This window comes from Chenopodium quinoa, unplaced genomic scaffold (genome assembly GCF_001683475.1).
Source record: "Chenopodium quinoa cultivar QQ74 unplaced genomic scaffold, ASM168347v1, whole genome shotgun sequence".
Taxonomy (NCBI): domain Eukaryota; kingdom Viridiplantae; phylum Streptophyta; class Magnoliopsida; order Caryophyllales; family Amaranthaceae; genus Chenopodium; species Chenopodium quinoa.
The window spans coordinates 3,381,133-3,395,652 of record NW_018742244.1 but is presented as its reverse complement, the minus strand read 5'-3'; the positions used below and the strand labels follow the sequence as shown (position 1 = coordinate 3,395,652).

At 30.6% G+C, this 14,520-nt stretch overlaps 2 protein-coding genes across 2 annotated transcripts; both read left to right on the top strand.

The window, feature by feature from the left end:
• Positions 1-2,426: 2,426 nt before the first annotated feature.
• Positions 2,427-4,465, top strand: LOC110737460 (aspartic proteinase nepenthesin-2-like). Its single transcript, XM_021917822.1, has 3 exons — positions 2,427-3,129; positions 3,710-4,172; positions 4,306-4,465. The coding sequence occupies exons 1-3, from the start codon at positions 2,427-2,429 to the stop codon at positions 4,463-4,465; spliced, it is 1,326 nt and encodes a 441-aa protein (XP_021773514.1).
• Positions 4,466-9,414: 4,949 nt separating this feature from the next.
• LOC110737453 (transcription factor bHLH95-like) lies at positions 9,415-12,545 on the top strand. The gene is made up of 3 exons (XM_021917815.1): positions 9,415-9,711; positions 11,158-11,616; positions 12,456-12,545. Exons 1-3 carry the CDS (start codon positions 9,415-9,417, stop codon positions 12,543-12,545), a joined length of 846 nt encoding a protein of 281 aa, XP_021773507.1.
• The last annotated feature ends 1,975 nt before the right edge of the window (positions 12,546-14,520 follow it).

The following is a 14,520-nucleotide window of genomic DNA, read 5'->3' as shown; positions in this document are numbered from 1 at the left end:
TGATCTCCTTTCCACTTTGATCTTGACTTTAGTCCTACTTCATTCCCTCTTAACTTTCCTTCGTCTACATATTTATGATGTTACTCATCGTATTAATTATCTTAAACTATGAGTCGATTTAGCCTTTAGAAGCTATATGATACACGTTGTTTAGTTGGCAAAATTATACAATATTGGAGGCGTGATGGACCATTACCAGGTATGGACCATACCAAGAGGCGAAAATAGTATAAAAACAACAATAACAATATAAATTAACAATAACGATATAGTAATAAATATGCTCTTTTCTCTTTCCCTATTTCTCCATCGGAAATCTCGCTAGAATAATAACAATATTTATTATAAAAAAAAAACGTATAAAATCAAAAATAACATTATAAATAGAAACAAAAAAATAATTTGGTAAGGACTATACCAAGTGTGGCCTATACTTACTCTACAATGTTGTTACACGATTAACTCCCACAACATTTACTTAAACCTTAGCTGGAGGACTTGCGAGAGCTCAAGAGCCGGGTTAACCTAATTGGAGGATCCAGTAAGTGTTAGCAACCTTGCATGATCAAGACCGGAACTTTTCTATACGGCTGAGCAACACTACCCGAAAAACCGAAAACCCAAAAAACCGATCCGTAACCGTTCCGAAAATTAGGGTACCTGATCCCGATAACCATAACGGTTCGGGTACCCGTTCCGATATTTTTTTATCGGCTATGGTTATGGGTATCATTTTAAAATTAACGGTTACCCGATCCGATCCAATAAGCATTTTTTTTTTGCTTTTTTTCCCTACTTAAATCTATTAATATAAATCTAAACTTTTGCTTTACTTCATAATCACTTTATAATATCAAGGATTAGTAATATTATTAATAATTTGGTCAAGATCATATGGTATTGTTTTTAATTAGTTGTAAATTATATCACAATAACTACATAATTAAGTTTAATTATCATTATTAGATATCTTATTGGGTACCCGATAACCGATCCGAAAATCCGGGTGCCCAAACTTATCGGTTCCGGTTATGGGTATTACTTTTAGTAATTTTGGTTATCGGGTACCCGAACCGTTAGTACTAACGGTACGGGTACCCGTCCCATGCTCATCCCTACTTTTCTAATGCATTGTACCAAGTGGCATAACAGTCCTCTGATCTCACAAAGGGGTAAAATAAGGGAGTTTTGGAATTTATTTTTAAAAACAAAAATCAATTCATAATTTTGATTGCTTGAAAGACAGGGAAGATTTTTCACATGACTTAGGACCTGTTCTCATACGTTTATTTTCAGTTCACTTTAGCTCAACTCAGTTCAGTACAGCTCCTAAAATCCTTCTCTTATAAAATATTCACTTCAGTTCAGTCAATGAGAACAGGCCCTTAGGGCTTGTTCACATTTACTGAACTGAGTTGAACTGAACTAAACTAAACTGATTAAAACTTGACTTAACCAAACTGATTGGAGCTGAATTAAACTGAACTAGACTGAATAGAGGTGAAATAAATATTTTATGAGAGAAGGAAATCAAGAGCTGAGCTAAACTGAACTGAACAGATTGAAGCTAAACTGAATTGAAATTAAGTTAAAGTAAACAAGCCCTTATAAAACAGTTGTAGGCGAATTTTTAAGTGAAGACAAATGCAAAGTTCTACAACTAACTAATGCATGAGATGATGAGAAAAGAGAAGATCATGTGTTAGAATTTTGAACATTGGACCTACCACAGTACTACTACATCAAGACTGGGTTATGGGCTGGACAGCGCCTATACAAAATAGATGGGTTATGGGGTGGACAGAGTCTATACAAAATAGATGGCCCATTTCGGATCGAGCTTTGGGTTGAGCTGGGCCAAAGCCAAGTCCATTTCGGATCAAAGTGTACACTAATTTTTGGATTGGTTATGAATTGGTTTTCGGTTTTTCGGTCAATTTTGCTCGTCCCGTCATTATTACCGTTATAGTTTAATTTTTTTTTTTTGAAGAAACATTCTAAATTTGTAAAAAGATTATGATGTGATCGATTCTAAAAGTAAAGAAAATTTTCATCAATGAATATTAAATTCATAGAGGTGGAAAACCGGAAGTAGGGGAGATGAAAAGTTCAAAGAATTTGAAAATGTAATTGTAAGAAATAAAGTAGGACCATCACCTATTAAAGAAAGATTGTTATCCAAAAAAAAAAATGATCCCTCCCTCAGGATAGAAAATATTAAAGAATGAAGATTTCACCAAATAAATTTAGAAGGAATTCTACACAATAAAAGATTATTACAGCAATTATAAGTAAAATAATCATAATATGGATACATGGTATATTGGTATATAAAGTAGTAGTATGTATATGAAAATTATAATCATACATATTTCACCAATTTTTTGCACTAGTACATTTTCTTTCAACAAACTAGCTTAGCTTCAATGGCTAATCCAAAAGGTTTAGCTTATTTTTCACTAATTACTATCCTACTTTTCCTAGGTAATCTTTTTCAAAATATCCATGCTACTATTAACAACAATACTACCACCCACATTCACAGAGGTTTTAGCCTTAGGCTAATTCATCGAGACTCTCCTGAGTCACCTTTGTATAGAGCAAACCTTACAGACGCGACAAGAAGGAAGGAGCACATTCGATTGTCCAACCGTAGACTCGAGTCACTTGCAAGACTAGGTAATAATAAAAGCAGTGACAAAACTATAAACCCTAATGATGATGTAGTACGACTACCAATGAGAATAGATGATTATATTCACTATGTTCAATTGGGAATTGGCACATTTGATGATTCTTCAAAATTTCAATATATTTATTTAGGAATTGATACTGCAAGTGGCTTAATTTGGACTCAATGTGAAAATTGTGTAAATTGCTTTCATCAAATAATTCCCTATTATCCTGCAAGTCAATCTCAAAGTTATAGTCAACTCCCTTGCTCCGAGTGTCCTCCTACCGGAGAATGTGTGGACAATACTTGTAGGTTGTCGCGGCGGTATGGAGATGGTAGCGTCGTTGTCGCCATTGCGGCTCGTGAAACATTTTACCTCGAGTCTGACCCTGATCTTCTAGCCCTGGACGAAGCTATTTTTGGTTGCGGTATCGACATGCAAGGCTTTAGTGAAGGTATCAATACCATTATTACTTTTTATTTATAATTTTTTTTAAAATTTTAAGAAGGTACACTACTTCTAAAACACCGTATATAATGCCAAAATCATTTAATCAATTAAATTTATATTAAAAGCGAAACCAAATGTGAAATTTTAAACCATTTTATCTTTTTATATATTTTTATTTCTTTCTAAAATACTACATATAATTTTATAATCAAATATAATTATTCAAAATTAGCATATATACAAGTTACATTTATTCTCTGTTGAAAATATAGTAATCTATAGTCTTAGAATGATTAAATTAATTTAATCATATTGATGATACCTTTTTGGCCTTTAATTATCGATGGTCATTTGGTTTTTTTGATCTCCTATATATCATTTCTTTGATTAACATGGCAACATTATAAACATCATAGAGTCATTTATTGAAAATCAAATTAAACACCAATTGAATAGAATTGATTGAAACAAATAATAATAGTTAATTTTCTTGATAGGCGAAGGTTATGCATGTTAAAAGTAATTATATCCTATTTAACTTTGACATATAAATAATTTGAGATACCATTTGTGTTGTAATGCAGGTGATGATGAAAACAATAAGGTTAGTGGAATATTTGGAATGAGTTTAGGCGACTTGGGCTTCATAAAACAAGCAGAGAGTCTAGTTAAGGGAAAATTCTCATATTGCTTACAAAAGTTTCAAAAAGGCACTGTGCCACCAATGTACCTTCGATTTGGAGACGATGTTAGACCACCCGTATCAACGCTTAGTACCGTCCCAATGTTACAAAATCCAAAACAACCTTCTTACTACTACTTAGACCTCCGCGGCATTAGGGTAGGTAACAAGGACCTTGTACTTCCTAGTGGCGTGTTTGATATTAAGGAAGACGGAAATGGAGGATGCATCATCGACACAGGCACACCTTATAGTCGTCTAACCACGGAGGCCTACCGTGTCTTCAAAGATGAGGTAGCAGCACATATCGAATCTAGTAACACAAATGTGGTAAGATTTGATGATCCTAGAATTCATAACGCAGGGTACGACCTTTGTTATAGACGTGTACGTGGTCCGCCAACCGTACTACTTCCTTGGGTTACATGGTTGTTTGCTAATAATGCAAAATTCTTAATGAGTCCTGATGTAGTATTTACTTTTTTTTTATGACGAAAGTGGTTTTGGCTTACATTGCTTGACTATTGGTGAAAGTACACAAGATGCTGGTAGTTTAAGCATATTAGGATCTGACCACCAAGTAGATCATCGTATAATATATGATATTCCAAATAAGCAACTACAATTTGGAAACGAGGATTGCTCCCAAGGTCGTTGATACTTGATATTACCTAATGTAGCTAGTAAATTATAATTGTTAATATGGCAAGAATAATTCATTGCTGAATATTTGCTTCAATGTCTTCTTTATTTTGTTTACTTATTACTTATTATGCATTATTTGATTGGCTAGCTAATCAATGATATGGTGATTAATGATTGATATATACTATACAAATTAATAGAGTTGAACATTATTATAGATATGAATTTTGGAATTTATGTTATAGTATCAAGTACGAAGTATGTAATGAGTCAACTCTTGAGTATTTAGTTTGGTGTTCAATGTTTGAATTTTCACATGGGCCTAAATTTTTACACTCCCACTCATACGTAAGACAGTGTATTAAATGGGCCTGAGTACTAAAGGTGGCTTGGTGCCTTTGAATCTTTGATGCCATGGTAAACTTTATTTAACTTGGCTAAACATTATCCCACTTTGATCTGTGTATTTGTTAATATACAACTTTGATAATTTAGGTACTGTTCTCATACATTGAAATTCAGTTCAGTTCAGCTTCTAATTTCCTTCTCTTATAAAATATTCATTTCAGTTTAGTTTAGTTCAGTCAATGAGAACAAACCCTTAAACTACTAATCAAGCCTCTTTTTTTTTAGACAACTAATCAAGCCTTTAATTGAATGAATAAGATGCTTTTTGAAGGGGAAAAAAAAACACTAATGATTTCTAAGAATAAAATATGAAAGATTGATGATTTGAAATTACACATTGATATACGAGTTCAATAATATTTTATATGATGATGATACATGCTTTTTATGCCTTAGTAAAAAGAAAATAGCGGTTTAAAGTAAAATTTGTAAGCATTATAAGTTTAAAAACTTTTGTATGCCCCTCGGTTTACAATAATTTTATTGTACATCAAATATTTTGCGAAAAGTAACCTTTTTTTCTTACAAAAGAGACCCCTTTTTTTTCCCAAAAGTGACCCTTTTTTTTTTCCAAAAGTGACCCTTTTTTTCACAAAAGTAATTAAGCTACATATGCAAAAAAGAATATCAAAATCAACACAAAATTAACAATAGTCATGAAAAAATTGTACAATCAATCAAACAAATCAAAATAATAAAGATCGACATCACATAATGACAAAAAAAATATATAAAAAAATTACTCAAGAGTTCTGACATTGTCATTGTGCCCATTGATATAGTGAACTTCATCAATCTCACAAGTCGTAACCCCAAATCAACCCAAAAAAGTGAAGAACCAAAACCTAGTTATTATAGTATTTATCATTTCTCACAATTGATATAGAATTAAAGGGAAAAACAATTAAATTGATTTTGAGTTATAAATTGATGTATGTTGGGAATTGAATGGATCGAGAGAGAAAGTGGGTAGAATTATGAAATTTTCATTAAAATTTGAGAAATTTGTAAGAGCATGAATTCATTGAGAATTAAGGATCACAAAGATTAATTTCACTGAGAGTGAAGGATAGCTCAAGTGGTTAGAGCTTTCTTCCCGGTTCCAAAAGATATTGGGATCGATTCTCACCCCGCCCTTATGGCTCTCTAAACAATAAAAAATAAAATAAAAAATTAATTTCACTAAAGGGCATAAGGGGTTTGGGCCGTAGGTGTGATGTTTGATGGGTTGGGTTAAATGATTTAGACAATCAAATTGGATGGGCCATCCTGGTGCCCACATATTGTTGTTTATTGAGAATTTGAGGAAATCATTAATCATGGTTTGCCAAAGAAAAGTAAAGCTAATTAAACAAGATGTTTACACGTGCTTGTTAGAATTTCTGATTTTCTTATTCTAAGGAAAATTGTTGAAAGGAAGTATAGGCAATTCATTGTGATTTTGTTTAAATGTTAAATGCGTCCTTTTCTTTTTCCATAAAATATTTTTTGTAACGCTAATCGGTTAATATAATTAATTTTTAATTTTTACAAAAATATAAAAATTGAATTTTAATAAATTACACGTTATCGAATTATATAAAATTAGAATAAAATTTAAAATTTTAATTCGAATTAAAAGCTAGATTCAAAACGAAAATCAAACTTTTACCCCTACCAAAAACCATGTTTTATAATAATACAAGTACTAGAACAACTTAACACTTGTCACATATGACATATTACATCATGTCCCTATGAAAAGCTATCTAACTAAAATCCCTAGGAAAACCACTTGAAAGAAATTTATTAATTGAAGTTTGTTTAGGGAAGTATATTCAATATATACTTTTATATTACTCATGATGAATTATTTTTGAAACTGTCAAGTGAAGACAAATTATGTGTTGTGAGTTGTGATATTTTCAAAACCCATATCTTCACCGACCATCTGTAGAAACAAGAAAAGTATTCACATTAAAAAAAAATTATTACTTCCAAAGGAATATTTGATTTGTAACAATTTATTTCAGACTTAGGCTATGCTATGTTCTCTTCACTCTAAAATGTAGTTAAAAAAAATGTTCTCTTCACTCTAAAATGTAGTAAAAATAATTTTATTTCAGCAAAAATAAATTTAATCAGTAAAAATTAATAACTTAAATAATGTCATATAATACAGGATCGGAAAAAAAAAATCAGTTAAAAATAATTTCAATTCAATAAAAAATAATTTAAATTTAACAAAGATAATTTCAGTTATGACATGTTAAGCTATATGCTCGCTCGTTAGCAACCAGAAAATGATATAAACCGTATTATAACCCCCTTTAACTTGTTTACAACCTGGAGTCCAGGACCAGATTAACTCAAACCCTAATTGACCCAAATGTCAAATTTAACTGAGTAGTCAAATAAATCGATTTAATTGAAATAAATAGTGACTTGAACTGCCTTAGCCCCCTATGGCCTAGTCCGACTAGCCAAACTAACTTGTTTATTTCAAATAAAATCAATAAGTATTGGTCTATCACGGGTCAATCCAACATCGATCTAAGCCCAAATGATCATACTCAAATATAAGAGGGACATTTTTGAAACAAAAAGGCAACATAATAAACATATCAATTATTTCTTCTAAATTTACACCACGTCATTTGTCCATTAATATTAACTTTACAGGAGAAGAACAAAAAAAACTATATAATATAACTGCTTATAAAGGTGATAATGACAGATAAGATTTAGCTACTATGAAAGTTTATTGGTTAGAGCTGAGTCATGACCAGAGAAGATTTGATATCTTGGCCACTCAATCACTGCTATTAGGGGGAGAAGGCAAACGTGAACATGCATTTTCCATACTGGTAAAATTAATTGCTTAGATCAGTTATAAAGGCAATAACAGTAAAAGCCAGTTAAGCTAGAGAAACGTTACTTAAGTTTAATTTACAGCTACAAATTGCAATAAACAATTTAATTAAATGTGATTAAGAACAACAAAGTTAGATGATTATGAGAGCTAATAAGTTTAGATAATAATTTGTCAAGTGAACAGAATTGAAGATTAATCTTGAGACATTTATGCAACAATCATCAATGATTTACTCCTTAAGTAGCATTTGGAAATAATTTCCACATTTGGACAAGAAAAAAAATTGTCGTTGAATAGCAAACTGGTTTCCTAAACAGAAACAGATGGAGGGAGTTGTTTTATATGGGACCCACTCACCAACAGTTGAGAAAACTCTCAAATTTACGCATTAGTTGTTTCTAGCCCGAAAAAACGGCCACCTTTGCCAATACTCTTTGTATTTTGATTTTTCATTTGTGCTCTGTATTTATTATTAATTTATTTATTTTTAATTTTGAGTGAATCCGTCAATAATTATAAAAAAAATAAAAAAAAATCATATGACTTATAAACAACGTAAACTTAATCAATTCGTAACACATTGAATCAAACAAAAAATAGTTGTCATTTGAGAAGATCTTACACTGTAGGATATTTCTTGCATACTTGTATAGTTGTATTTCACTCTCTTTTTAAAAAGATGATTAGCCAATTTTTGTTGTAATTTGGCACTATTTTTGTAGATCATCTAATTGTATATACAAACTTAAAAAGTGTTGCAAACATAATTTTTTACCAACAACCTAATTCTCGATCATGATTATCCACCAAGGGAAAACGTACTACTATTACTTTGTACTATTACAAAATTGATGAACGTCATCAACTCCTCCATAGGGAAATGTACGTACAACAAACTACACTCAAATTGTGCTGATTTATTAATAACTTTTTTATTAAAAAATAAGACTGAATTAAACTAAAAAAAAGAGGTAAAAAATAGTCTAATCCTGGAATAGTTAGAGGGCTTCTAACCTAAATGACTAGAGAAACTAAAACAATGGGAGGGGAGAGGTCTTTTCTTTACTTAACAATCTTTTAATTCTTACTAATCTCGATTGTACTCGTATAAGAAAACTAGAGGTGACGTAAAAGAACAAAAGAATCTAATTAGTAAAGGTTGCTTTCTTGAATAATTTGAGTATAAAGAATTATGATAAATATTTTAATTTATTTATATCGAATAATGCGTGTATTCTTAAAGAAGGGAGTTTTGAAAAATTGTTTATTTATTTGATACTATTTTCTATATATTTATTTAATCTTATATAAATATTATGGAATATTAAATTTTTACGTAATAGACACATGTATCGTGTGCATATACGACTAGTAGTACATCTATTATTGATCGTACACAAAAGTAAGTTGGCTTTGTTGGTAATTAAAATTTTGGTAATAATTTTAAATTATGTAACAATTTAATAATTTAAAATGTCATTTATTATATTTCCTTTGTAGCTTTTAATTTCTATACACACACAAAAAAAAAAAAAAAAAAAATTACATTTGCCACCTTTGTAAAACGCCTTGTTCCCCCCTCTCTCTATATATATCCTAACAAAGGCACCCTTTATTTCTCACTACCCTTATTTCACAACCAAAACCCTTAGCTTATACTCACAAAAACCAAAACAAAAATACAAGCTTTTATCACCAAAATGGCTCATGAAATAAATCATGAAAATGACGCTTTTCTATGGGAATCCCAATCATGGGTTGATTTGTCCAATGATAGTGCTGGCAATTCTGGTGGCGAGAAGGTGGTTTCGGTGCCAGCCACGGAGCCAACGGGGGAGAGGAAACGGAGGCGAAGCGCAGCGATGAAAGGGAAGGGAAAGGAAGGGGAAGGGCCATCGGAGCATGAGATACACATATGGACTGAGAGGGAGAGGAGGAAGAAAATGAGAAGTATGTTCGCAACTCTTCACTCTTTGCTCCCTCAACTTACTCCTAAGGTAAAGACACATAAATCCATACTAGTATTTACAATTTTGCATGTCATTGTCATTATTCAATTTGTTACCAATCAAAACATAAAAAAAAAAAATTTAAAAAAAAAAATTCAAAAGAAAAATAAATGACTAGTAAATTGAGATAGATTTGTTGTTTAATTATTTTATTAATTTATTGTCATTTTTTGGATGCTAATTTTTAAGGGAATTAGTTTTTGTAACGTTGATTTATTATTTTTTTTTAAACAAAAAAATTTAAATTCTGCTATAGAGAGAGAGAGTCATAAAAGCCAAATTATGTATGTGAAATTTAATTGATCAATACTGTCCTAAAAATAATTAATTAAAAAAAATTATGGTATCAGAGGTTTTTTTGTTTTTGTTTTTCTTTTACAGTCTTAATAATTCAAACTTTCCAATAAAATTAACTTTTTGATAAAATAATGGTAAATAATAAAGCAAATCATCCCAAATTGTCAATCAACTTATCATGTCCCTTTATTCGTAAGTCTTGAGTTGATGGATCGAGTCAACGACCATGAGTTTGAATGTGTTTTTTAAGATTAAAAAACGTGTCAATGTTCATGGTAATACAACCCATTTTGAAGTTAATTGTTTCATAATAAATTTTATTACCAAGTTTAAGTTGGTATATTGATTGAGTAGAAATATTTTTATAAAAAAAAACACATTACCATTTTGAGTAAGGGGTACGGTTTGCATGGTATGCATGTATTTATCATGAAACTATTTTGAGAGTTTATTTCATTTAAAACTTACAGACAAATTCATTATCATTACTATCACTATACTTGAACCTTGGTAATTGTGTATTTAATGGCCGTTAAAGCCTAACGTTAAAATTTTCGACTACATACCTTATTAGACTCGTCACAATAATTTTGTTTATATGAAATAAACTTATGAATCTATCCCCTCTAGTTTTCAACCTATTAAAAAGCATCAATTCGAAACCAGAAGCCAATGAAAAAATTAATTAATAAATTAATAAAAAAAAATTGTGAAACTGAAATATAAAATCTGCACATCTAGCAAGAACAAATAATTAAATTATTTGTAAGTTGGAGGTTGGAAGCTTTATCCTTGAATTGCTCCAAAGGAAGTCCCAAGTAATAATTTTGTGAAAAATAATTATGATAATTCCTTTTTTCCATGATTTAATGTGAAAAGTATATATACAACGTTTTCAAAAGAGCAAGAAAAAAAAGCGTAGAACTTTATATATTATAAATTAACAACAAATAAAAAATTAAATCCTTATACGGATTATACATAATTTTTATGATATAATACAATATAATACACTCTCCGTCCCAAAATTACATTTTTTACTTTTATATGAGGAATAGATGGTAGAAGTAGGAATGTAATTTAGGGACGGAGGGAATGAAATAATTAAATTAATTGTTTAAATTTACATGAGGTCAGGCAGATAAAACAACCGTAGTTGAAGAAGCAGTGAACTACATCAAAACCCTACAAAACACCGTCAAAAGGCTTGAGATACAGAAGATAGAACAGAATCAAGGACTTCCACCCATTATGTCGTCGTCCTTCCCAATTGGCCCCTCGGTCCCAGCCAATTCGAGGCTAGCTACGCTCCCTACTACTAGGGAAGCGTTTATGGCTAACCAAGTTTCTCTGATGAACAACAACAACAACTACTCGACTGGTTCATCCAGGGCTGTGAAAATAAAAACATGGACAGCTTCGAATGTGGTGCTGAGCATTTGTGGCAACGTTGCGCAATACGCTGTTTACGCAACAAAGAAGCCAGTTCTGTTTACTACAATTTGCAGTGTTCTTGAGAAGTATGCGATGGAGATTTTTGCTGCTAATATCTATACTGATGATGCTAATCGGAGCCATTTCATGTTTCAAACTCGTGTAAGTTTTCTTTATAATTATTTTGTTAAACTCAAGTAAGAGGTTAAGTTGATAATTGAGGTTCAAGAATATACATATTTTATACTCTATATGTAAATTTTATTATTTCAACTTGAATTGTGAAAATTTCAGCTTCAGAAGAGGAGTTATTCTAATAATTAAGCTCATTAAATTGTAGAAATCATAAAATAAATATGTGTCACTCTTTTATTAATTATGCATGGCACCTACCACATTTGGAAATTAAATTGTATGGCTTATATATGCATGTATATTAGCTCTTGTCATTTCACAACATTTTACAAATTATATGCCGTACTTGGAAAATAATTTACCTATAATAAACCACATTTGTTTGTTTAATTTTTTTTTGAACGAAAACTATTAGTTTACTTGATGTCAGCTACATTATACTCCTATAGTCCTATGCTTCCCCAAAAAAAAAAAAAGTACTAGCTTTACCAAAGGGCTTGAGTATAATTAAAGTTTCTTAAATGAAATTCTTATGGAGTGTTAATTATATTTAATGATGGTATTAAACGCTAATCATGTTTAATACCTTAATTGCCTTCTTTTTTTTGAGTAATTTAAAAGGGGTTTAATTCATTAAATTAATTGCAACGCAAATATCATGTGATACAATGTCCATTGATCAACTTTTCCAAACACCCATCCACCTAATTAAACTCGAGAGCCTGTTTTGTAAACCCGAATGTTGCATACATCCGGATGTATATAACAAATTCTACCTAAACTTGAGTACTTTGCCTCGTTTTACTTACACTACTAATTGTGTAATTAATTAAACACTGATTAATTAAATGTTTTATTTGTATTAGACTACTGGTGATGATCAAGATCCGGAATCAATTATCGTGGAGAACATGTATAGGCAAGCTGCAATTGAGATAGTGTTCTGGACTTCATAAGGAGATCGAGTTGAATTGTTGAGAAATAATATTAATATTTACATGGTTTTAATTGTATTCTCTTCATTAGCTGATCAAAATGGGAAGAGTTTACAAGGCCAAGGCTTGTTAGATAGGGAATGCATGTATTATGTACATGTTACATATACAAACATCCATAGAGTTTTTATTGTTATTTTCTTTTTTAAAAAGTTTGTTGAGATAATTTTATATTTTAAGTTTCTGTAAGCTTGAATTGCAGTTTTTGTTTAATCAAAACTTGGAATTAATGCATTTACTATTATTATGCTTCGCATATTATTATACTCTTCAATTTATGTGATTTTTTTTTCACAAAAGAAAACAAATTCAAGACATATGATGATACAAGATATGTATTTGATCTCTGCCTTTTTTTTAAATAGTATATATATAATATATTAAATACTTCCCTCAAGCTCTTTTCTATATGAATTTTTTGTAAGGTTGTTTATACTTTTGCTTCACTCTTCTCTTCGTCTTAAATTACTTGTTTATACGGAACATTACCCATACAAAATTAGTTGTCAAATACCTATTTATTTTCATACCTAATTTCAAACTCATACATTGTTGAATTGACTACCTTAATATTTTGATGATTGACTTACATAAAACAAACTCTGACTAATGATGTTTATGAGACTTGGTTGAACAGAAAGATTCAGGTACAAAACTACATGTTCCGGAGTAGGAACAAAAGAGTTTGGAAGTCTTGATGCAATAAGCAAGCTTTCAAGATATCCTCACAGCTCTAATACTTAGTAATTTCATGTACGTACTTGAGAAGCAAAGTGTTGGAAGGAAAATATATACGAAACTTGAAGTTCATGAAGGAACCTGGAGTTCCTGCAAGAACTTAGTATTTAACTCAGAAAAGTTTTACGATTGTTTTAAAACAGTTTTTAAAACCTTAAAATTAGGAAAAGATAAAATTAGTTTGAAAAGATGAATTTTAGAAATAAAATAATAGATAAATAATTCTTTAATTTAAATAGATAAGTTTGTTATTTTAAATTAAATAATTATTTAATTATTTTTATCTTCTTTAAAAATATCTTTTAATAAATATTTATCTTTTAAATAAATATCTTTTTAACTGATGATTTTGACTAAGCAAAATTTTGTTACCTTGTTTTAAGGAATCAAGTTGAGAGAAGTCAGGGAAACCACAACCCACAACTCCCTCAACGTTAATCTGACTATTTCAGTCATGGTAAACGTGAGATCATGGGAGGAGTGGGAACTTGGTTGAGACTTCTAAAAGCTTTCTATAAATAGCTTTCAACGTTGTTGTTTTAAAGTGTGGAAAAACAACTTCAGTTTTCTGAGCGTAAAAAGTTTCTAAGTGTTTTAAAGCTGAGTTCCTTCCATCCTTAGAGTCTCTTAAGTACATTAGGGAAATCCTTGTAATTACTTTGTAATTGGGATTGGGGTTTGTGAGAGTTGTAAGTGTGAGGCTTGAGAGAGTTCATCACATTGTACAAGTGATTCAGAGTCGAATCACATAGAGTGTGAAACTGCGATTGAGGGATCGTAGTTGGGTAACTTGAGTTCCTCACGGAACTTGAGTCTAGGCAGAATATTTACGTTTGTAATTCATTTTTACATAGTGAAATAATTCATTGCCTATCTCGAGTGTCTTCTCTCTTAATAGTTAGTTTAATTCCGAAAAAATTTTAAGTCTACAATTCACCCCCCCTCTTGTAGTAGACATTGTTCTATCATACATATCTAACAATACTCCCGAAATTTCTAGTTTGGCTTCCTGTTTTAATTCCTTTTTGTTTTCATTTCTATTATATGATGACATTTTTAGTTTGGCTTTCTGTTTTAATTCCTTTTCGTTTTCTCATATTAAGCGTGCAGGTAATATTCTGTCCCATAGAATTGCAAGATGTGATGCTAGAGGTTGTAATAAACTTATTTCTCTTTGTCCTTTTTCCCAAAGCTTGAC